General features: G+C 49.0%; 1 protein-coding gene across 2 annotated transcripts; it reads right to left on the bottom strand.

Annotated features, from left to right (window-relative positions):
• Positions 1-1,402: 1,402 nt before the first annotated feature.
• fgfrl1b (fibroblast growth factor receptor like 1b) lies at positions 1,403-23,557 on the bottom strand. Of its 2 annotated transcripts, none has more exons than XM_023794847.2 (7): positions 22,524-23,557; positions 22,257-22,366; positions 11,508-11,780; positions 4,582-4,662; positions 3,786-4,064; positions 3,343-3,666; positions 1,403-3,143 (listed from the first exon to the last, which is right to left on the bottom strand). In XM_023794847.2, the coding sequence occupies exons 2-7, from the start codon at positions 22,327-22,329 to the stop codon at positions 2,767-2,769; spliced, it is 1,407 nt and encodes a 468-aa protein (XP_023650615.1). In that variant the 5' UTR covers positions 22,330-22,366; positions 22,524-23,557; the 3' UTR covers positions 1,403-2,766. The 2 variants fall into 2 exon arrangements, with proteins under 2 accessions (XP_023650615.1, XP_023650614.1); XM_023794846.2 differs by having other exon boundaries at positions 1,405-3,143; positions 3,343-3,696.
• Positions 23,558-24,398: the final 841 nt, after the last annotated feature.

The following is a 24,398-nucleotide window of genomic DNA, read 5'->3' as shown; positions in this document are numbered from 1 at the left end:
TCTGTATGGATATATATGCCATATAATTTACTCCTGCTATCAATATTATTTTTTATTGTTGTGTTGTTGTCAGAAATCCTGCTTTTATTTACATTCACAGATCTTGGGACCAGTATCATCTAGTATCCGGATAAATGAATGGTTGAAGTCCATTGGAATAAATTTTTCAGCTAATCAAGATATACGGCAATGTGATACCAGTCCCTGCTCTTGAAATAGGCCTACAAGTCTGGAAAAAAATAAGAGACCACTCCATATTCGAAAAAAAATCTGCATTTTAAAATCCTGGTTTAATCTTGGTTCTGTTGGCAGAAGGCTACTCTGCGAGATAGACTGCTTCCAGGCTCAAAGTTTCTAAGACACCAGTACACAAGAACAGCGTGAAGCAGGAGACACTGGGAACGACCTAAACCAGCCAGGTAGAGAGCAGAAGCAACTTTCTAATGCCAGAGATGACTGTCAACTTATCTGGCAGTACCTCTTAAACTGGAGGATGACATCAAGTGACCTTCAAAAAGAAGGGGAAACATTAAGTACAGGTGTGGAGAGCACTGCTAGGACAGTTCATGTCAGGCTTCTAGAAGCAGGACTGAAGATCCATAAAGCAAGGAAGGAGCCTCATCAATGAGAAGCAGGGAAGAACCAGGCTGGAGCTTGCAAAAAAAACCCAAAAAAACGTGTATTTTCCACAGAAGCATAACCATAAACTGAGAAATGAGTGAAACTGAAATTTTTGCTGTGGTTCCTCAAATTTTCTTATGTATGTTAAACATATACTTTTTTTTTATTTGTTTTTCCAAGCCCCAACAGTTTTTGACCAGCACATACCCACTTTGAGTTGCGATGGTCCAAAGCTGAACTGAACACGGAGGACAGAATTATGACTGTTTAATGGAGGCTGTACATACACAGTACGGGCAAAGTTACCAGGTCACGTCAACACCAGGGGTGTCGTCGGATGGACTGAACTGGCCACCGAAGGGACCCATCGGAAACCCTCTCATCACACGCACACACACACACACACTTTCTCTCTGAAGCCCCCTTCATCCAGAGCCTCTATCCCCACACAGTTAAGGTCAGCTGGAAGCTTTAACTGGGTGGCTCACTTTTCCTCAGGAAAAACAGAATGAAGTGTACCACCTCCCTGTAAATCTGCCTGCTTTTGATGCTCCTAACACGCCTTTGGTAATATTTATCCTCTAAGACCACAGCATGGCTTTCTTACGCCTGACTAGGTTAGACTAACATTGCACCAGGAGACTCTTGCCCAGGGAATCCATAGCATGGCGAATCCCCCAGACACACACCAGCATCTTAGTGAATCGTTTCGATTTTATTACTGTACACTGCAAACAAGCAACTGGACGCCAAGGATATGTTCAGTTTTTTACGTGTTTGTGTTTAATTTGCATGGTTTCTTATTAATCGTAATAATAGTAGGCCTGTAGACCGATTGATCACTTGCAATCAGAGACGACAGGAATAAAAAGGTTTTTATTAGAAAAATATTTCATGTGCAATGCTGAGAGACAAACAGTGTGTTTCTTGGTGGGATTGTGCTACAAGCCATTAGTAACATTACATCAAGAACCGCTGAGAGGCTTTAATGCCCGTGACAGACTTCTGAACCTAAAACAGACCGCTGGTAAGAAGTACTGAGCATGAACACGACATACAGCTGCTGTCAAACGCAATAAATAACCTTTAACGGCATAAAACGGTCCATTTATTTCACATCTTATTCACTGCTCAGTTTTTACGGCTGTAACATCAGACTTTGGTCCAGAAAAGTCGTTTTTAAACAAAATGACAGACATCACTGTCATATCCAAGGCCATAGCTTTGGGCTGAGTATTGGGGGGGGGGGGGGGGTTAGAGTTCTCCACCCATTTAAGGGGATCCAGGGGATTGTATTGGTTGGTTTTGGTTACAGCCCCCCACCCCCCCATAATTTACACCCATGGTCGTATCTGTTTCCTATCTCTGAAAAAACAAAGACAACAGAATAGACTGATAACTAATAACAGCAGATATAAAAATACAATGTGTCCCAAAATTTTAAATAAAATACAAATCTAATAAGAAATGTATATAATAGCTTTATATACTTTTAACATGTGAGAAAATGGCACTTCAGTCACAGAATATGCAATTTGGTAATACTGCATTTATCAGACACAACTGGGCACATCTGGAAACTTCTGGGGGTTAGAATGAAAGGCTCCGTCCTGCTTCCCCGTTCACCTGTTTAGATTCTCTGACATGAGGCGGCACCCTCCAGCACCCCACCAGGAACAGGTGAAGGGACCGATCGCAGTCACAGCTTCCAGATTGCAAAACACTTACATGGCATCTTATGCACGAACCTGCTTTGGACACACAAACCTCTTTTAGTAATAAGAACAATTAATAGAACATTTCTGCATTAAGGGCACCGATTCTCTGTGAGGTGCAAACAAACTTAACGTTTCATTCACCTCCTGGGTCGGTGCGGTTCTGGTGAAAAAAATAACACGTCAGAATCAAACACTTGTGAGAATGTATCCCAGCCCTGAGACAACTCGAAACTTTCTGTTTGGGTTCATCAACACGGGAAACAACCTCACCCCCAACTGACCTCTCAGGATGTGACCCTTTAGGTGTCTGTCCAGATCCTGATCAGGCTTGCAGGACCAGACAGACTGTCCTGAGCTCCGCCCATCATGAGGTCAGGGGTCAGAGGGACAGCAGAGGTGTGAGGGTGGGGCCAAGGGGTGGGCGGGGTTAACACTGGTAGTGGAAATGCTGGTGCACCTTGCCATCTGTGTGGGCGTGGGAGTGCGTGTGTGTGTGCATGTGGGTGTGCATGTCAGTGTACACTCTGGAGTAGACCTTGGGGGTTCCCCCCGGCATGGCGGACCCCACACCCAACAGTCTCTGGTTTGGGTAGTCTGGGGTCGTGCAGCCCACGGGGTCCTTGTCCCGGTGAACGGGGGCGGGGCCACGCGGTGGCAGGTTGCCATGGTGACGGCGGGTGTGGCACAGCCAGAGTACGATGGTGCCCACCATGAGGAGGGCGGTCGCGGGGATGCCGATGATGAGTGGCCAGGGTAGCCCGGAGCTCAGGTGTGGGGGGGTCACCGTATTCTCCACCTGGGGGTCTGAGCCGGGAGACAGGAGGTCTTCAGAAAGTAGGCAGATCCACACCTGCCCATAAACCTGCTCTCTTAGCTAAGCTTATGAATATAGCTATCCATGAACAATTAACTTTCAAATTTATCGCTGAAAACACCCTCTTATAATGTATGTAACTTCAGAATGTGCTGGAGCCCACTAGAGGTCCACCTTTCCCACACTTACCCGGCCGCACGGTTAAATAGGCACTGCGGAAGCTGTAGCCCATAGTGTTGGCGCCCAGGCAGATGTACATCCCAGCGTCCTCGTCACGCGCTTTGATGATGGCCAATTTGTTGAGGTACGACCCGTCGGGCCGAGACCACACCTCCCCCATGGGCAGAACCATGAAGTGCTGCCCCCCGACCTCCAGCGTGGAGTTGTGGCGTCCCTCCATGCCCGGGTCCACCCTCTTGAGCCACTGGATGACAGGCTTGACATCGCTGTGCACTTTGCACTGGAAGGAGGCAGTCCCCCCATAGTCCACCGTGGTGTTGACCGGGTGGGTGCCTGTCAACATGGGCTTGGAATTGGTACGTTCTGGAGAGGGGGGTGGGCAGTCAGTAAATTGTCCAATGACAGCAAAGCAATGACTGCTGCCTAGTAGAGGGAAATCACGGCAAGCTCACCAATGACGTCCACTTTGTATGTGGCGTTGATGTTCCCGGCTGCGTTAGAGACATGGCAGGTGTACTTAGCGCTGTCCTGTGGTTGCAGGTTCTTCAACGTGAGGGTCCACTGTGGCCGGCGGCCCGGGCGGGGACCTGCTAGCCGGGTCTGGTCCTTCCACCACATTATGATGGGCTCCGGATTCCCAGTGGCCAGGCACTTGAGTCGTACTGAGGAGCCCACTGGCTGCTCCAGGACTCGCCGGCGCATCTTGGTGGGCAGGCTGAAGCGCGGTTTCACTGCCGAGGGAGATGAGGAGGCCTGGCTTAGAGAGCGGCATCACTAACTGAGCTAGCCACCTTCGTGCAACATAGCTGTGTCTCATGTACACACCAAAAGAACGTGCCTCAGGTTCATGTTACGCTTCCGGAGGGCTGTCTGCCTGTAGCTAGGGGTTTGTTGTCTAAACCCCACCCAATCTGTGTTTGTAAAGTTTGCTACATCCTCAACAGGCATAGCATCGTTTGTGGTAAAGAAACTGGTCAGCTCAGGCAAATTTCCTGTTCGAGACTTCCTAACGTCGATTTTCTGTCTTTTCGTGGGATTTGACCAATTCAGTGTTGTATGTAGCCTTATCATTAGTTAGTGAGTCGAGTCAGAAGATGGTAGCTAACTAGCTGGTTAGCGGAACATGCTGCTTCAGCATCTTCTAAACAAGGAATGTGTCTATTTAATATTAAGTGTAGTCACTATTTGTGGCCAACAGGGGATCCCATACGAATGTGTGGTTTGAGCAGTCAGGCTGGAGTGCCTCACCCAGGGGCTGCTCCGTGGGGCCCGGCTTCGAGAGCTCCATGCTGGGCTCTAATGGGCTGGCCTGGGCGTCTGCGGAGTCGCCTGAAAGATAAAGCAAGAGGCTGAATGATATTGTGGGGGGTGGAGGGGGGTAGAACGGATAAAGGCAACACGGGCCCCAGAGCAGCAGGGAGGACACAGATCACACAGATGCCCCCAGCGGGAAGCCCAGCAGGGCCCCAGCCAAGTCCCGATGAGAGCTGGCCCCCCCACAAACCGAGGCGTCGAAGCGCTCCACGCAGGCGGCTGACTGTATCAACCCCTTCCCCCCCGGTCATCATTTACAGTCTCAGAGTCATCCCTACGTACGAAATGTTTGGTATAACAACAAATGAGTGTGGGTTTAAGATATCTTGCATAGCAAGAAGGAAAACAACAGTTACGCTTGTTATCTGGGCCTGGCGGCATCCTGAATAGCTCTCCTACTGACGAACTCCAGCACTGTTTCATGCAAAGAGGCCTGGCTCACGCACACCCTGTCTGTTATTTCTTATTTACCTTTTCTCTCTCCTTGCTAACATGCAATCTGAAAAAAAAAACCCATCAGAAAAGTCCTAAAGTTATTTGTTTATTCATCATTTTTCCCCCAACTAGTTTTAAAAGTTTATGGGGCAGCCAAATAGTGTGGTATGATGAGAAGCCTTTTGGGAGCACAATTAACCCTTTTAGTTTCGGGTCAACGAACCCTGTTGTGGCAGCTTTTATCCAAAACTAAGAGGGTTAATTGTGTTTCCAAAAAGCCTCTCATCATACGAAAATGTATCTGTCCTGAAAACCTACTATTACACATTGGGATTTTTACAAGCTGTTCCGCAGGGAAGGCGATAAGTAGGTGTGTGTCTTAAAGGCCAGCGCAGTTTATTTGTGGTCCTTCGGGACCTGGCAGGGGGGGAGGGGCCATGGTGGGGGCACGCCAGCGGCGTGTGACGGCACAAAGCCCGGTGTGTCTTTACCTCCTGGGGTAAAGTTTTACGGCTGTGTGGGAACCGCAAGCAGCCAACGGTTGTATTATTTTTATAGGGCTTGCTAGGGGCCGGACAAACAGACCTGATATTGTTGCTCCTCTCGAGTTTCCACGCTGTTTAAAACAAGGCCCGTGTTGACATAACCCTGAGCAGGACGCCAATTAGGCGCCTGTAACGCAAAGGGCGCCGTGCTCGGGCTGCGGGGCTGCGTGTTGAACCCCCCCCCGGGAAGCACCCCTCAGAGACGGGCTTGTGTGAGGCTTTTCCTGAATCAACAGCCCCTGTGTTCGGCGTCGGGGAGAATCGGGGCTTTGGTGTGTGCTTTAAAAAGGCTGGTCTGTTTAGGCACGCCGCCTACCTCTGATCTGACCTCACTTCATGTAGCTGGAGGTTAAAATATTCCAAGTGAAAAAGATTAAAAAGTTCGTTTTATCACGGTGACCGCGATCAGGTACAGAAATCCAAAATCCCACGATACGTATGGGTTAGAAGAATCTTTGGTCCTTGACATATGTTTTCCGTGTCTTTCTTTGACGTTTTATGAAATTTAGGCTTCCTCTGAAGTCCCGGCTCCTCGTCCAAGCCTCAGAGACGCCCCTCTGTGGGCAGTGCACCATCGCGCACACCTATCTTTGTGTTCTCGGTACCCAGGCTGACATCATACGGCCAAGGGGCGATATCTGCTGCCATAGTGACCATTTTGGATTCTCCCGAAGCCCAAACAGGACGTACTCTGAAGCTACCGTTTCTGTTGCACGTCTCTGTCACATGGCCATCCGTGGCCTGCAGGGAGAGGCAGAGATTCGGAGAGTGGATGCTAGCATGAAGGCGGGGGCTCTCGCCGCCCCTGCTGTGGCGGGCCCCTCCCTCCCTGTTTTTCCACTGTGAACCTGCTGGCACCAGGGAATCGGGGGCCGTATACGGCTTGCGGGTTTCAGTGAGGGCCTTGTTATGGCGCTGATGTCATCTTAGCCTGCTGACCGGCACCATGACAGTGCAATAGGAGTCACAATCGTGGTGTTTGCTGCCACTAGGGGGCCCGTGAAATGCGTGGCTCAACTTTAAAAACACGTAACCACCAGACTAAAAAAACAGGAAACTCTGGTGGCAGATCAAGCTGGTCTGTTACTAGGTCAGAGGTGAGATCACATAAAAACCAGCAGTCTACCAGCCTACACTCATCCCCCACACCTCCAGTACAGCCTGAGAGAGGAGGGTAAGAAGAGCTGTGTGGATGACTGAAGAAGCTCTCCACACTCCCTCACACACACACACACACACACACGCACACACCACTGTGAGGTGCTCAGACCCCTAAGATCCCGACCAAAACGGAACATGAGGCAAACACAAGGTCACACGCTCCGGGGAATGTGCAGTCTGATGTGCGACACGGCGTGACAGACCGAGAGACGTACGCAGGAGCGTGAGAGACGGTGCAGGTGCCCTGTGCCGCAGAGAGGTTCACGCCTGCGAACAGGAGAAAGTGAATAGCGGTTGGTTCTGCAGCGCAGAGGCCGCGTGTGGCTTCCTGTTACATCTGGTGATGCTAATTGTGACCCAGCGTACTGCGAAGTTGTGCAACCACTCCCCGTTTAATGAGCGAGTTCCGTTCTGACGACCGGGTCGTTAAGGGAAATGGCCGCTTAGTGAAAATCACGGTAGCCCAGGCGTGAGCGTGACCGTGCTTACGACTTCAGTTCAGCCTTTCACGCTCGACTTCTTTTGCTCCGCATGAAGTGGATCATTTCCTGGTGTTTGTGTGCACCCTCCTTCCATAAGGCTAGATCCCTTGATGCACAGCAGGCCAGCTACAGTGTGTATGAGAACGCGGAATCTATGGCTTAGATGCAGCCCCTCTTTCTGCTCTCGCCGGCAGTAGTATATATTGATTGTGGTGGCCGTCGGGGACCAGATATATTTATGGAGGTCTCTTCTAAGGCTCTGTATAGAAAATAAATTAATCCATATTTTGTTTTTATTATTTTGATGTGGGGAGGCAACAGGGGTAGCCATGTATTTAATAGGGGAAGCCATGGCCACCCCTTAGATCCGCCCCAGCTTGCCGGAAAAGGCACTATATGAAAGTGGCACAAAACAGGAGGGCTACGTAGCAGCTTCCCAGTGGCCGGCCGATGCCGTGGAATGAAGAGGGCGACCAACGCCTGGAAAGGGGCGGGGCCCCGAAGTGGCCGGCCTGCCGAGGGCTATTTTGGGCAGGGCACACGTCTCCTAAGTGCCAGTGTTGCCTGGTGCCAGGCGAGACAGGGGGGCAAATTAGAGAGCTGTAGCACACACGCAGCATGGGAGATGCAGCGGGCCATGGGAGGTGGGGGTAATTAGAAGGCTCTCCTATCTTTTATAGGACCATTAGTGGTTTTCTCTAACAGCCATGCGGCAAGCCAGGAGGAAGTCGCCCAACCTTTTCTTCTTCTTCTCCCTCCTCCTCCTCACTTATTTACTTATTTAGATCCTCTCATTCTCCGCTAGGAGGTGGACTGTTTGAATTCCTCCCGTTTAATTAAAAGTCATTGGTGCATTTTTTGGGAGGGGGACCTCCCACGGGGGGGGGTCACAGGAGGGACAACCCGTCTCTGTCATAAAAAGGACTCACGTTCGGGGGGGCTCCTGAATGCCTGACGTTAATAGCAGCAGCGACGCTAAATGTAGTCCCGCCTACGTGAACAAGGTACACCAGAAATAGAGCTGGGCGATGTGCAGCCGGCCCGTCCTGCCGCGCCACGCTGCCGCCGGCCTCCCACGCAAACACGCTGCCGCGGCACCATCACCCAGCCACTCAGGTTCCTCGTGATTATTTTCGGGTTCCCGGGTTTGCCTGCCGCTTCGCTCGGCACGCGATGACGAAGCCGTGCTGCATTTGGGAATGGTTTCAATTTCATCAAAACATCCTTTCATCCCCTCTTGCCTTTTACCAAGTCTCGCAAGCATGAATTAATTTGTGCCCATATGTGCTTTCCGCTTTGAACTCGCCCGACAGTAACACAAAGGAAAGGCGGATATTGTGAGGGATCTGGGTCCGTCACTGAGCTCGGTGTCAATCTGTCCGTTATCAGAATTAGTCATGAAGTGACCTTCCTGCAGGGAAAGAGACCGACGGAGCTGCAGACGGCTTGGGGTGAGGTGTGTGCCGCCCCAAGGCGCCCAGGATCCTCATTGGTACGGAAGGCAAAACAGCTAGAAGTGCCCGAGGTGGGAGGGGCCCAGGAAAAAGCATCTCACTTCAGGAAAATCCAAATATTCCCCCTTCTCTCGGCCGAAGGAAAAGTGATCCTGCGAGTGGTTCACCCCAAACGTTTGGATAGCACTGCTGGAAGCTGAGTCACTGCATTTCCAAGCGGGCAGCAGAGGGAGGTTGAGGGGGTATGACCACAGTGACCTATTCATCAATTTTATCGCTGAAACGCGGGACAAATACCACCCCCCCCACCTCAACCACTGCATGTGTGGTACGGACCAGAATGGACATGTTATGCTGAAACCTTAGTCTCACCCTGGGCTAAAATTGGCTCCCCCAAAGTTATTTTGTTATAGTTAACCTCAGGTGAGGGAGTGTTGGCTGGGATACAGGACAGTACATATGCCCCCCCCCCACCACCATAGACGAACAGAACACAGCACAGGTCCACCTCTGGACCAGCCGTGTGAACTCCAGGCCGTTGTCCTGTGGAGAATCACAGTAGCTACTTCTGGTTTACACTGCTGGGGTCCAGCCAGAGGCTCTAGGCACTGCCCCCTGCATCCTGCGAGCCAGCCAGGCTGCTGCGTTACCACCTCCCTCAGGCTGCTGCTGGAGGAGCTGAAGACCTTGCTCCACTGAGGGGCAAGATTCCCAAGACCTCCAGGTCTCTCAAAAGGAGAGTCGCACCCTAAAATTAGGCACCTAGCTTGACCTGATTCAGTATGGTACTGGTTTTATCGCAGGTCACCTTGGATCAGTTTGCCACGTAAGTGTATCGCGAGGCAGCCTTGGAAGCGTTTAACTCCTTTGTGTGAATCCACACAGTCAGCTGCAGATGTAGGGTTACCCAGCTAGTACGGAAATCCACGGTGGTCAATTCTAAGCTGGTGCTGCTCTCCTTCGGACAAGCGAGTCGGCCGACTTGTACGCCACCTTGCTGGAAACCATCTGGCTTCGAAGACGTGTTTGTCATCTTACCCACCATTTTGCCCTAATTTGTTGTGAAGTGATTAATTAGTCAGTGACTAATGAAGTCATGTGTGACACAGGGACAAGCGGGACCCTGAACACAGACAGACGGGCAGTAATGTGAATCCTTTGTTCCTTGCTTCGGTATGGGCTGGCAGCTCCGCTAAGACGTTAGACCTGCCCAAGCTTGCCCCCTAAGAAGCGTGTGACCTGAGAACAGCCGACACTGATGAATCTCCCTGAAGTCAGCCGGGTGTCTCCCCCCGGTGGATTTCCCTACAGTTAACTGCATAACGTTTTACGTGATATTCTAAGCTAATGTTGAGGGTTCAAGAAGACCTGGGAGAAAGCAGGGCAGGAGAAACCACCTCTCGTTTCACTGAATGACCAGCTCTTAGCAGTGCTGTTTGGTTTGTATAAAAGCTAATGTTCAGAAATGAATCTACTTAAAATAAATAGAAACTTGAAAATAATGTCTGTTCGAAATGGCTGCATTCTTTCCTAGCTAAATGGTTATGCGCTGCTAATATAATCATTTCCTTGTGACGTAGCTGTGGGGGATGTGTTTAAAAAATAAACACAATGAGCAGACGGAAGGAAAGCCTGGACAACCAGCCTTTGGACTACCCCTCTGGACAAGGTTATTGATTCTCCACACCCTTCTTCTGCACTATCGCAGGCTTTGGGTTCTCCAAACCCTTTTTCCATACACAAGCAGGCTTTGCGTTCTCTACACCCTTCTTCCATTCTTTGGATTCCCCAAACCTTTCTGCCATATTTAAGCAAGCACACTGTTCCCCAAACCATTCTTCCAGACTAGACCAAGCTTTGGATTCCCCACACCCTTCTTTTGTACTCGAGTATGTACTGGGTTCCCCAAACCATTCTTCTGTACTAGAGCAAGGTTTGGGTTCCCCACACCCTTTTCCTATACCGAAGAAGGCTTTGAGTTCCCCACACCATCCTCCTATACTCAAGCAGGCTTATGGGTTCCCCAAACCATTCCTTAGTACCGGTTTTGGCTTCTCCACATCCTTCTTCCATATTTGAGTAGCCATGAGCTTCCTCAAACCACTCTTCTGTACTTGGGCAGGCCTTGGGTTCCCCACACCATTATTCCATACTCGAGCAGACTTAGGGTTCTTTATACCCTTCTTCCATACTCAGGAAGACTTCGGGTTTCCCACACCCTTCTTCCATACTCTGACAATCATGGCGTAGATTTTCTACATAGCATCATCACCAGCGGAAAGGACAGCGCTGCTCGGCCACATCAAGCAGATGGTTCACTGCTTAACCCGCATTTCCAGGCACGCTTAACACATTCATCAACATCGAGGTTCCCAATATGTCTGGAGGGAGTGGAGGGGAAATGCAGAAAAGCATGGTGTTGGGTTACATGTGCGGTAAACAAGTGCTGCTCCTCCACGGTACACATATTGTGTGACAGACACTCAGGTGAAAAAGGCCCTTTGTTCTCTGCACTCAACGTGAAATCCGAGTAACAAGCTCTACCTCTTTTATATGGCAAACTAGCCGTAAATTCTCATTTACACAATGCACACTTGTACATACTTATTTTGTGTCCTGGAAATGAAACCATATTCGCTGAATAGTGTTGAGGCTGCCAACTCTGCCAGTCAAGTCAAACATGATCCAGCAGAATGCTAACCCGGAGGCTGAGCCCTTATCCGCTTTGCAGGCTTTCTGATAGCAGCAGGAGGCACCTTCATAGGAGAGAGGAGCTCACTCACCGACTATGACCAGGGTGTAGTTGAGCGCCAGGGTGCCAAAGCCGTTGGTGGCGCGGCAGACGTACATGCCCGCGTCGCTGGCCTCTATCTGACTGATCTTCAGGCTCCGTCTCAGGATGCGATAGCGACCCCAGCCCCGGTTCACATTGCGACCATCCTTCACCCAGAGTACCAGGGGTGGGGGGTCTCCTTCCACAGGGCAGGGCAGGCGCACGGTGTGTCCCAACCGGACGACATGCTTCTCTTCCACCGGCCTGCTGATCCGAGGTGGGCCTGGAATACAGTGAACATAAAAGCCCTTTACCCTACCGAATGACAGGCACAGCAACGACACGGTAATAGTTGCGTAAAAATATATAACGCAACATAAATTTCTTACATCAAAATCACATCGTGATATTTGGACATTTTCAAATAGCAGTTCCCAATACACTGTCCTAGTTTATTACACAAAATACTTTATTTCATGTTGTAGCATCCTGATCTTCTTGTATCTGTTCTTTTCATTTGTTCACGCACCCATCATTACTCCTTTTATTTATTTTATTGTTGTTTTCTAAGTATGTAACTTTTTTTTTCAAGACGCTGGTTATATTGTCTTTCAGAGGCAGGTTATTTACATAATCAATTAACAAAGAACGCGTTTGCAAGTCCCACCCCAAAGTAATGAGTACCAAAAAAGTACCCCAGCTGGTTTGATACTTTAGGTACTGGAACTTTGGTACTGGAACTCGACCGGAAGCCAATGGAAAAGAGAAAGTACTGAAAGTACCATACCAAAAGTACAGGGGACCTCCTGGGGGGGTCACAGAAGGGATAAACCATCTCTGTCACAAAAAGGGCTCATGTTTAGCAGGGGAAAAGCACCCTTAGTGTCAAGTATTTACTTAGCACTGACGCAGTGACAGTTAGTAACAGGTCTTTAATTCAACACTGACAGAGTGATAGATAATAACAGGTCTTTAATTCAACACTGACAGAGTGATAGATAATAACAGGTCTTTAATTCAGCACTGACATAGTGATAGTTAATAACAGGTTTTTAATTCAGCACTGACATAGTGATAGTTAATAACAGGTCTTTAATTCAGCACTGGTTTAATGACAGTTAGTAACAGGTCCTTATTTCAGCACTGACATATAGTTAATAACAGGTCTTTGATTCAGCACTGATTTAATGATAGTTAGTAACAGGTCCTTATTTCAGCACTGACATAGTTATAATTAATAACAGGTATTTGATTCAGCACTGATTTAATGATAGTTAGTAACAGGTCCTTATTTCAGCACTGACATAGTTATAGTTCATAACAGGTCTTTAATTCAGCACTGACATAGTAATAGTTAATAACAGGTCTTTAATTCATCACTGATTTAGTGACAGTTAGTAACAGGTCCTTATTTCAGCACTGACATAGTGACAGTAACAGGTCTTTACTTAAGAACTGACATAGTGACAGTAACAGGTCTTTACTTATGCACTGACATAGTGACAGTAACAGGTCTTTAATTCAGTGCTGATATCGTAACAGTTAGTAACAGGTCTTTATTTATGCACTGAAATATTGATAGTAACAGGTGTTTAATTCAGCACTGATATAATGACAGTTAGTACAGGTCCTTATTTCAGCACTGACATAGTTATAATAACAGGTCTTTAATTAAGCACTGACATAGTGACAATTAGTAACAGGTCTTTACTTAAGCACTAATGTAGTGACAGTTTCAGGTCTTTAATTCAGCGCTGATATAGTGACAGTTAGTAACAGGTCCTTATTTCAGCACTGACACAGTTATAATAACAGGTCTTTATTTAAGCACTGACATAGTGACAGTAACAGGTCTTTAATTCAGTGCTGATAAAGTGAAAGTTAGTAACAGGTCTTTAATTCAGCGCTGATATAGTGACAGTTAGTAACAGGTCTTATGCACTGACATATTGATAGCAACAGGTTTTTACTTTAGCACTGATATAGTGACAGTTAATAACAGGTCTTTACTTAAGCACTGACATAATGATTGTTAATAACAGGTCTTTACTTCAGCAGTAATGCATAATTTCATGCCGGGTAATTAGATGGCTGCTTAATTTGTCCCCCATCTTGTTGATTTACACTAAGATGACGTGAGTCTACAGTGACCAGTCATTCAACACATGAATCCCTCCTTTCAGAAATGACTAATGATGCTGTCTGTTCATTCTGCCTGATGTTCCTCAAACATCCCATTCACTGCACAAAAAAAGCAAACAAACAGGGAAAAACACACAGCACCTCACACACCCTAGACTGGAACTGGTGAGCAGGGGACAGGCATGTGTCTTTATAAGCCTCTCGGGGTCGCTGCTTTCTCCATGCCCTGCCCCTCTCTCTCACCCCGACTCGAGTTCCACGGCTAAAACAACAAACCGCCTGGCTACTGGAGTTCCCTGCTGTCCGTTTGAGGCTGAAATTTTCTCCACAACACTACCCAAGGTCATGCTTTTAGGATTGCTTTTACACCTCAAGGTAATACAAATTTTCTTTCTTACCAAATTTTTTTATTGCTCCCTTAAGCTTTGTATTTGTTTTTTGCCTTTTTGTCCAGTGGAGGACAGGGCTCCTTCTTCAGTCCCTCCTAATCCACCTTGGTGTGTGTGTATGTTTTGGACAGCCCCTCCCCGCCCGCCCCTCGCCCATGTACTGTGACATCCTGTTTCTTCGCTGGACAAGAGCCGCCAAAATTATGGAAATTGAAAAATGAAACTTTGCAAATTGACTTTTTTTCTCCCTCCCCTTCCTCCTCCACCTCTCAGCCAGATTGAAGTGTTTTCACCTGGAATTGCTGGTTGACATCCAGGAAAGTGCCAGAAACTCAGAAAGGGGAAAAAAAAAATAACTGGAGTTGTTTTTAGTGCTGGAATTAAATTACAGCACATTCCTGAGCATTGGACTGAAAGGATTTCTTTTTTATTTCCCTGAAAATATTCTCAATGCTGTAGAAACGGGACACATTTCTGGGTCTCCATGAGGAGTCACCGACGTCAGGAGGTGTTTGGATCCACACCCATCGTTGGGTGTCACAAGGGACCTTCCAGGACCTTACACAACAACGGCACCTCACTGGCCAATCAGAGGCTGTAATGAAGTACATCCATAAAATGGGATCAGGGAATACGAGCAGTAAAGATACGATGCATCTTAAAAAATTGTCTGCCGTTATCTGCCAGGTCCAGAAGTGGATTGTGGGGCGTTACATCTGCGTGTGGGCGTACATCTGCATTTCTACCTTTGTGGTCTAAAATTGTGGCAGCCATTGAGGTTATTCATGAGCAGACTTAGATACAGATGCAGAGATTCATCAACTGATATGCTGTCACGGTGGTAAATGCCAGTGTGATATCAAAAATTCCCCCTAATTTGCTTATGGGACAGAAAATGGCGAATCAACACAAGCCACCCAAGCGTGGCATTATTGGAGTAACTTAGATGACACCAGATGAGCCAGCGAGTGGGCAAACATGCGACCTGCTGGGTCCTCTATGCCTCACGGCCCTGCCACGGAGCGTGTGAACATGGCAAGCAGGGAGTGGGACACCCCATGGCAGATGACAGGCGGGGTGGGGGGGCAGGACGGGAAAGCCCCCCCTTGGCTACTCCCACGGCCCCCAAAACCTGTTGGCAGATGGAGGTGCTGTGGTTGACTGGGTGGAGGAGGGGGGGGCGTGAAGGCACTTGAGAGGACAATCGAACTCTATGTTGCCGTATGCCTGCCCCCCCGGGAGGCGCCGTTGCACTGGAAAGCTGCCAACTCCGGACTTCTTTGCAGAGGTGACCCGCATTCCTCCTCCACCTCCGCCCACCCTCGCACCCGGGAGTCCATCTCCCCTTGCATGCAGTTTCATGTCAGAGAATATACAGCCTCACCTCACCCTTCACTGTATGGGATAAAACAAAGAGAACCCCCCCCCAACACAGATCACACAAGCTTGTCGTTGTTTTCTGAACTTACACACCCAGTGGGAGTCTCTCTCTTTACAGCCAGCAGAGTGAGGAGAGTGTGGGCTGTAGAGTGCACACACATACACTCCCCAACCCCACTCCGTTCCTTTCATCTGAGGACCTCCACCCTCTGCGCTCGAATGCGACCCCTGCATGAGGACCCTGTCCGATCAGGACACGTCCCCAACCGGTCAGCGGGTCTATCACGTGTGTTATGACAATGAATGCTGAACCTTGTGGCATTATGGAAAGTCCAGCCGTCACTGTCCCTTTGTCCTGCACTCGGTTCCTTCCATGCCACTCAGAACCACCCCACTCCCTGCCTTCCATCCCACTTGGACACAACCAATTCTTGCCTTCCATCCTGCTTGAATTGCCCGCTTCCTTCCATCCTGCTCAGAACCAACTACTTCTCACCTTCTGTCCTGATCAGACTCGCCCACTTCCCACCTTCCGTCCTGATCAGACTCGCCCACTTCCCACCTTCCGTCCTGCTCAGACCCGCCCACTTCCCACCTTCCGTCCTGCTCAGACCCGCCCACTTCCCACCTTCCGTCCTGCTCAGACCCACCCACTTCCCACCTTCCGTCCTGCTCCGAACCGCCCACTTCCAACCTTCCGTCCTGCTCAGACCCGCCCACTTCCCACCTTCCGTCCTGCTCTGACCCGCCCACTTCCCACCTTCCGTCCTGCTCAGACCCGCCCACTTCCCACCTTCCGTCCTGCTCTGACCCGCCCACTTCCAACCTTCCGTCCTGCTCAGACCCGCCCACTTCCCACCTTCCGTCCTGCTCAGACCGACCCATTTCCCGCCTTTTGTCCTGCTCAGACCCGCCCACTTTACACTTTCCGTCCTGCTCAGACCCGCCTACTTCCCACTTTCTGTCCTGTTCAGACCCACCCACTTCCTGCCTTTGTCCTGCTCAGACCAGCCCATTCCTCCCCTTATATTCCCTCCCTGCTTCTTCTCACTACCTAGCGGCCTCCTGTTTACATTTCCTGATAGCAACAGTAGACACAACATGGTATCTCTGCAGAGTTGCCAGGCTGCCCGTCATCTGCTGATTCCTGGGTAGAGATAGCTGGGGAGGGTGGGCAAGGCTCCGGCTCCGATGTTATCGCTGATCCTGCTGGATGACCTCCGGATGACCCCTGACACTGTCCCATCATGCATCAGAGGGTGCATCTTGGGAAACCTGAAATCCTTGGATGCCAAACTTCCCCCAGCTATAATTGGAGCAGGTCACATGTTCGTGCACAGAACCGGCCCCTCCCAATCCACATCAAGAATGAACCAGGAAACCAATCGAGCAGCCAGAAAGGTGAAGGAGGCAGGTCCATGATCACACTGGATGCAGCGTCACGCCCTCGATGCACTGCCCTTTACGTTAGAGAAGAAAGGGGGACGATACCAGGGAAGCCCCATGCTGAGGTCTCCACCCACCCATTTTCTGTGCTCATCATCGTTACTTGAATCCCCGATTCATAAGCCTCGATGGTCCTGTTAATTGGAGGATTCCCAGTGTTCACTTCTCACTGATGTCAGATCCCAATGGCTGATGGACCTGGTGCCAGCCTGCGAGCCCCTGAGCGGCGAGACAGCTGTGGGTTCACTCCTTGGGTCCCTGTGAGTCACGGCAGCTAACGTTCAGGTTCGGCTCCTTCGGAGCCCTTTAAAACCGAGAATGGGGCCTTTCACGGGCTAATGGGGGTGTGAGGTGGGGGGGGGTCATCCCTTCATTTTTTAAAGGGCCAGTAATCCCCACCTGGTGTTGTGCGAGGAGGCTTTTCGGAGTATGGCGGAGAAGCTTCGGGCCTCTGCTGTGTGCGCCAAGGCATTTGGCCCGGTGCTGTTCATGGGAGAGTGCAGGACAATGGAGAGAAAGACGACTAACAGATACGGACCCACCTGAGCAAACAGGTACGACACATCCGTGACCCCGCGGAGCCCAGGTCACACCCCACTGCACTAGCTGTGTTTGTGCAGAGGAATTCCAACGGGGCCCTTTCAAATTACAAAGGCGTCACTGGGGCCAGCCTGGTACCGTCAACAGCAATGGATAAGGAAACGACAGTGGATAGGGAAATATGTTCAGCGAGATGAAAGCAGGGAGAACAGGGTTGGGTTTCATTCATGCAGGACCAGACTGATGCTCACTGGCATTCCTTTGCAGTATCATCGACGCCTCCCCCAGCAGCCACACACGCGTGCACATGCATGCGCGCATACGCACACGTACGCACACGCACACACGAGGCACACCCTTCTCCGATGACCCCCTTCACCCTGGACCCATGAACACCACCTTCCCACCACTCAGAACCGGCTGCTCCTGTAGGCTTCTGTACGCCGGCTTCTGGGGAGAATTCAGACGTTCAGCACCTTGGGGGTTCAAATCCTTCCTCTGCTCTGTGTGTGTGGGATTCGCATGGTCTTGCCCCTTTTCTGACGGTTTTCCCTGAATTCTCAAAGTTCCTTCTTCCGTTCAAAGGTATCTACTTTGACCAATTGGTATCTCTAACCTGCCCATAATGTGTGTGTGTGTGTGTGTGTGTGCGTGCATGTGTGTGTCCTGTGACAGACTCATACCCCAGCCTTGTGCCCTCCGCTGCCTGGGATAGGCTCCAGACATCTCCTTTCCTAGTGGTCAGAAGATGGATGGATGTTTAAACGTGTTTCCCATCCAACAGCCATTTTCCTCATAAAACACATCCTTCCAGCAGTTACATTTCAGAACACACATTCAGTCACGTCCGCCAAGCACAGCACAGGAACAAAACTGTATTAAATAACTGGAATATCTGAGCAGAGCCAGAGAGACTAAACACGATACATATCACGCCTGGGTAGCTTCTCTGTGAACTTCCACAGATCCCTGGCATCAACACTTCCTATCTGCCCTGATGAGCATCGCTGTCCTCCCCAGGCAAAGCTGGATCGTGATCTGGCCTCCATCTCCAACGTGGAGCAGCTACTCCGGAAAGACCCAGGTGATGCGAGGTGAACGGTGGCACCAAATCAGGGGAGCTAGAGATGTCAAGGAGGAATGCCGTAGGTTGTGATGCACCGATTTGGAAATTTTGGCCAATACCGATATTTCGTCTAATGTTACCGATAACCAGCCAACCTCAGACGCCCAGAAATCTGTAGTGAAACTGATGTTGGTGATGTTACTTCTTAAGATCTTTATGGGAATGTGCAGTGAGATTTCAACAAAGTAGTATGACTTGAGATTCGGTAGCGAGGTACTAAGTGGCGAATGAGTCAACAAAATCGGTGCTATTTTAGTAGTTGTGTTTTTCGCTGTGGTGCTTCTAACTTTGATAAAATTATGAAATTTAAATATTCACTGACTGACACATCGGACCGATGCTGATGTATTGATTTTTAAAGAACGTTGGATAATACCGATACGTTGTCCGATATATTGTACATCTATAGCCATTAGCTTGGTATACTATCGGCTTTGACCCAGTTAAAAACCCCACAGCCAAACATGCCATAAAGGTGGAACCACAAACCCTGTTCAGTGGCACCACCTGGACCCCAGTGGTATCCACCAATTCACCCCCATCATCGCTGGGTGTTGCTCTGAGATGCCCCCCTCCAGTAAATGAGTAAAGATAACGGCCTCCAGCCCCCCCTGCATTATCTGCCTAATGAAGTAGGGAGCTGAACACCTGCTGAGCGGATATGAGGTGCAGGGGGGGGGGGCTGTTTCTGGGGGTAATGATTTACCGGGCTGTTGATTCAGCCGTAGGTCCCGACCACCCAGCCGAGTCGGCCCAATCGCATGTGTGGGGCCTCCGACCACCCAGAACAACAGATTAGTGTCAAGGAAACCGCTGCCTCCCCCTGCCCCTCCCCGCTCGCACTACACTAAGCAAGAATACAGATTGTTATCGTAAACCATTTAACTCTTCAAAACGGCTGATGCTTCCTTCTGATGACTGCGCCCAAACCCGGTGTAGACGGACTGCACGAGGTAGTATGACTGTGGTCCTGAGCACCAAGACAATATGAGAGAACACTTCCTGTTTGGCTGAGGGTGGGAATGTGAAATCGTCCAACCATGTGGCAGGGGCAGGGGGTGGGGCATCACGTGGGGGGGCCTTGGGATTGAGGGGCCTATTGGCCCTCCATTCACAGCAAGAACACCTGCAAACGCAACATGGCTGTTCTGCTGTATCCAAATAAAGAGCATGGTGCATGAGTATCCTTAAAAGAATCAGGAGAAGGTCCCCAAATGATCATATGGGTGGGGCCCAGTCATGGCGCCCCAAACCCAGGTGGCCAATCCAGCACACAGCTGTGGCTGCGTCCTTCCGCCTCACACGCCTCCACTCCTGCCCTCCTGTCCCCATGTCATATGATTCTAATCACAGTCCCACCCACATAACAGGGCCCACATAATAGGGTTCATTTCTAGGCCCGTCTGGGTCTATTTTGCAGAACCAGAGGCACTGAGCCCCAGACCTGACACACATCAATGACGGGCTGCGACAGCAGCGGTTCCAAGGTCCTGATGACATTTACTCCGTGAATGAATTACCATGGTCTAACTTCACGGTAAAGCCCACAGTCTCTGTATAACAACTAATTATAGTTAAACCGCATCACATGATACAGATAGAACAACTTCCTGTCAGGCCCCTTCTTCACAAGAAACATATAAACACACTGACCTAAGAGAAACAAAGGCCACTGAATCCATATGATATATGAGCTGTGTTCACTTGATTACTCTCTCACAGGGACTCAGAATTTAAAAGAAAATTATGCTTCTATTTTCTATTTGCTACAGGCAAATACAGGCACATTGTACAGGAATTCTTTAGTTTTCAAATATCCCATCATGCTCTCCTTTAACGTCAGCCCTTAATACGGCAACCCCTGGAGAATTTTTGGGTGTTAAGGGCCTTGCTTGAGGGCCCACCAGAAATGTGACTGTTCTGTCTAAGGATGGGATTTAAACCAGCAACCTTCTGATCACAGGCACAGAGGCCTTCCCTGCTGAATCACACACCAGCACCTTTCGTGTTTAGATGGCCCCACAGAACCAGCCAAGAGGGACAGGCAGCTGGACGGCTTGGCAGGACAGAGGGACAGTAACCAGGAGACGGTTTAGGTGACACAGGGCAGGCACAGCCCCCCCGCTGACCATTTTCTCCACCAGCAGTCGGTGTCATGAGACCCACTGTGATTTACGCTCCCGCCGCTTTTGAACTTGGCAGGAGAGACACTCAGCCAGCGCTGGGCTCCTGGTTAAAAGGGACGCGCTCTTGGTGCTCGGTGCTGACCGCGTGGAATTCAAAAGCCGCTGAGAACCGCTGGCTGTGCGCTGTCAGCAGACAAGGCCCTCTGTTCCCTACCTAGAGCACCCGTGTAGCTCATTACACTTCCCAATCCTTTAAAGAGCTCCTTCTCTCAGGCTGGACAGCTCTGGGTGCTTGTGAAGTGCCCAGGGGCAGAAGAAGGGAGAATCTCTCAGGCTGGTCCATGGTTCTGTGTCCCCTGACACTTTATTGTGAACCCCCACCTGCTGAATTTAAGGTGTGCTGCATGCATGTCACCTTGCACCCCCCCCCCCCCCCCCACCACCCCCACAACTGCTTGGTAGATGCTGCGGACAGGGATCGGGGGCTCCTTGCAGATCGAATCGCCAACATTAGATTTTGGGGGTCCTATAAAGCGCTACGCCCCCTGAATCTGCCGTGGCATCCATGCCCGCTTTGACGCGAATTTCGGCTGCTTCCCGTTTTAAATCTGTGTAAAGTCGAAGAACCACGATCCACCTTCTGTGTATCGGGGAAAAGCGGTGCCTGTGTTCTAAACTCCCGCAACAGTCCCGGGATTTTAACACTTAAGCCCTAATAACACAAGTTATTAAAACACGGTTCACACTCAACTGGTCAAAATAAAACTGTCAGGCAAAAAAGAACTATTTTATGTATTTAGCACATGACCGCAAATATTAAAAGGACTCTGCGCTTTGAGTAAGAGGTAAAACATTTCCCGTAAGTCAAAAGCATAAGCCAACGCTTCCAGCTGGCGGCTCACTTCTCACCCCAGTAAAAACCTATTTAGTTTGGATTTTCTTTTTGATTTTTCGCACTAATTTAAGGCATTATTATGATCATTCAGCGATATTCCGTGGTATGAGATACACGAAATAGGATGCTACGCGTGTTTCTTAATTTAGTGTTATTATAAAACCGCTTTGCAAGCTATTTTAATACACTTATAAGTAGCCTATATCAGATATTATATCTTATATCAGATATATCTCGCTATTAATCTGCAGTATTAGTTCAAACTAGAGTACACCTCTCTCTCGATTCTTTGCCTTATGTATATAAAAGGTCTGTAAAATGGGCTAAATGCAACTGTTACCCCTAAACACACAAAGTCATCAAGGGCACCAGTTCAAGTTGAAATCGGTTGAAACACAGGAATTATATTTTTGTACGCTGGTCTACATGCAGCGCAGTCTGGGAAAATACGAGTCTATTCCGAAAAGAAAAAAAACTTTCCTGCAAATCAAATGAAAGGTAGTAAAGCGGTGCGCTGAAATAGCAGCCAGCTGGGACGGGAGAGACAAGCGGGCCATTGTGCAGTCAAACCCTGCAGCCTGGGCCAGACAGGTCCGGCTTGGTAATGCTCGGTTCAGTTCGGTCCCGCTCGGTCTCGCCGAGGGGACCCGCAGTAGTGAGCGCTGAGTTGCAAGCTTACCGGGAGGCTGGTGAAACAGAAAGTGCATTTCCTTACCTTTGGCCTCACTGGACAGAACCAGAACCAGAAGCGATAGGTAAACCCATAGGTAAAGCGCTAAACCTTCCATCGGATTGAAAGACCCTTATTCCGGCGCGACTTGCTTTCTGCAATTAAAAAAAACCCAGAAACACCAAGCATTAATGTGGAAGGATGAAAGTAAGACACTGCGTTTAATATTCATCAGGTGATCTGATAAATTACATACAGTAATTATCCTGCGGAGCACCGCTGTATAGAAACAAACCTGGAGTTGATACTCACATGCAGGCGACCTGCGACGCGAATCCCAGCAGTGTTTAGTCACATATACCGCTAATGATGATGAAGATGCTGTCAGGAGCGCACCGTACATTCAAGCAAAATATTAAAGTAACTTATTTTAGGATACGATTCCAAGTTCGTCTCTGTGTATCACAGCACTAAAGCCGCATTAAATGGTCTGGATGCTTTCAGTACAGCCGGTGTTTCTCGGGTCGCCGCGGTTAAATGTGCGAATCGCCCGCTCCTGCCGTGATGAACCACCTAACAGCCCCGGTGACATGCGGAACAACCTTGCCGCCTCTGCTCCCTGGTCGGAATAACCCCACCAGCATCCCTTTCAGGATACACAGTAACTCCGCCGAGCTGCACACTTGCGGGTCCCCATTAACCAATCACGGGCCACCTGCAGACTGACGTGATGTGAGCGCCCCCTCTCGGCGAACGTGCCCACTTACAAGTGCCGCGGCGATAACATCACACAAGTTTCTCTTGGTATTGCCGCCACTGAATTTGATATGGAGGTGTATGCCACTAATTTCCCGCGGATCTTTAGTTTCCAGCTTTCTAGAGTTTTGGTTAATTGGGTTGGCGTTTAGGAAGTTCATCATCGCAATACTATTCAAATTCAGACCTGTACGGTGTACTATGAAGAAAGTTTTTCATATACAGTGTTAACGTCATGGAGCCAGGTTAACAGATTGCTACAATCAGCGTTAAATGATATGTAGCCAGTGGTTATCAACAGCGTAAATCAATTGTGAGTTCATCTGTGCGCATCCACATAAAGAGGACTATATTGGCACTGCAAACCAGAAGCCACCCTGATCGATAGGCAATACCCCTCAGTAAAAGAGGCCCGATGCTAAATATTGGTGTCAGGATAAAAAACCATGGTATTACATGGTATAAAATCAGTGGTATCACCTCTTCTATTTAACCATAGCTCACATGGAACGTCTTTTTCTTGGTGAAAGGATGAAGCAATAAAAAAGGCCAATAGGATATTGGGGTATATCTCCAGGTGTGTGGAGTTTAAGTCAAGAGAGGTAATGCTAAGATTATACAATTCCTTGGTGAGACCTCACCTAGAATATTGTGTGCAGGTTTGGTCACCATATCTTAAAAAGGACATTGCGGCCTTAGAAAAGGTGCAGCGTAGGGCCACAAGAATGATTCCTGGTCTTAGAGGAATGTCATACGAGGAAAGGTTATTTGAGCTAAATCTGTTCAGCCTCAAGCAAAGGAGACTGAGGGGGGACATGATCCAGGTCTATAAGATTCTAACAGGTTTGGATGCTGTTCAACCGAAAAGTTACTTCAGCATTAGTTCAAATACAAGAACTCGTGGCCATACTGTAGGTGCAAATTAGCGGGAGAACATTTCAAACTGGATTTAAGGAAGCACTTCTTTACACAGCATGTAGTCAGAGTATGGAATAGTCTTCCTGAAAACGTAGTGCAAGCTGAATCCTTGGGTTCCTTTAAATCAGAGCTAGATAAGATTTTAACAACTCTGAGCTATTAGTTAAGTTCTCCCCAAGCGAGCTCGATGGGCCGAATGGCCTCCTCTCGTTTGTATAGTTCTTATGTTCTTATTTGTATATACATTTTTGGTGAAAGGATGAGACTGGGGCCTGTTTCAGTCCAAAGGCCTGCACTATGATATACACCATTTAATCGAGCTACAATTTGAAGTGACAAACACTCCGAAGCCTCAAGAAACCAACTCACTGAGCTCACACCAGTCAGGACTAGGTACAAACTTAACAGCTTAGATACTATTGAGTATTGAGAAATGCCTTGTGATTTGGTACCAAACTCCAACACCTAAGGAGTACATCATCTGCACGTACAGCACACGCACGGTAAGATACC

Source organism: Paramormyrops kingsleyae, chromosome 10 (genome assembly GCF_048594095.1).
Source record: "Paramormyrops kingsleyae isolate MSU_618 chromosome 10, PKINGS_0.4, whole genome shotgun sequence".
Lineage (NCBI taxonomy): Eukaryota > Metazoa > Chordata > Actinopteri > Osteoglossiformes > Mormyridae > Paramormyrops > Paramormyrops kingsleyae.
The sequence above is the reverse complement of the archived record's forward strand: the minus strand, read 5'-3'. Positions and strand labels throughout refer to the sequence as shown.

Coding starts and splice junctions, on each gene's coding strand:
- fgfrl1b (XM_023794846.2), bottom strand. CDS start 22,329: ATGGAAGGTTTAGCGCTTTACCTATGGGTTTACCTATCGCTTCTGGTT. Junction 4,663..11,507: donor CTACACCCTGGTCATAGTCG/GTGAGTGAGCTC, acceptor TTTATCTTTCAG/GCGACTCCGCAGACGCCCAG. Junction 4,065..4,581: donor CCCCACGGAGCAGCCCCTGG/GTGAGGCACTCC, acceptor CTCCCTCGGCAG/TGAAACCGCGCTTCAGCCTG.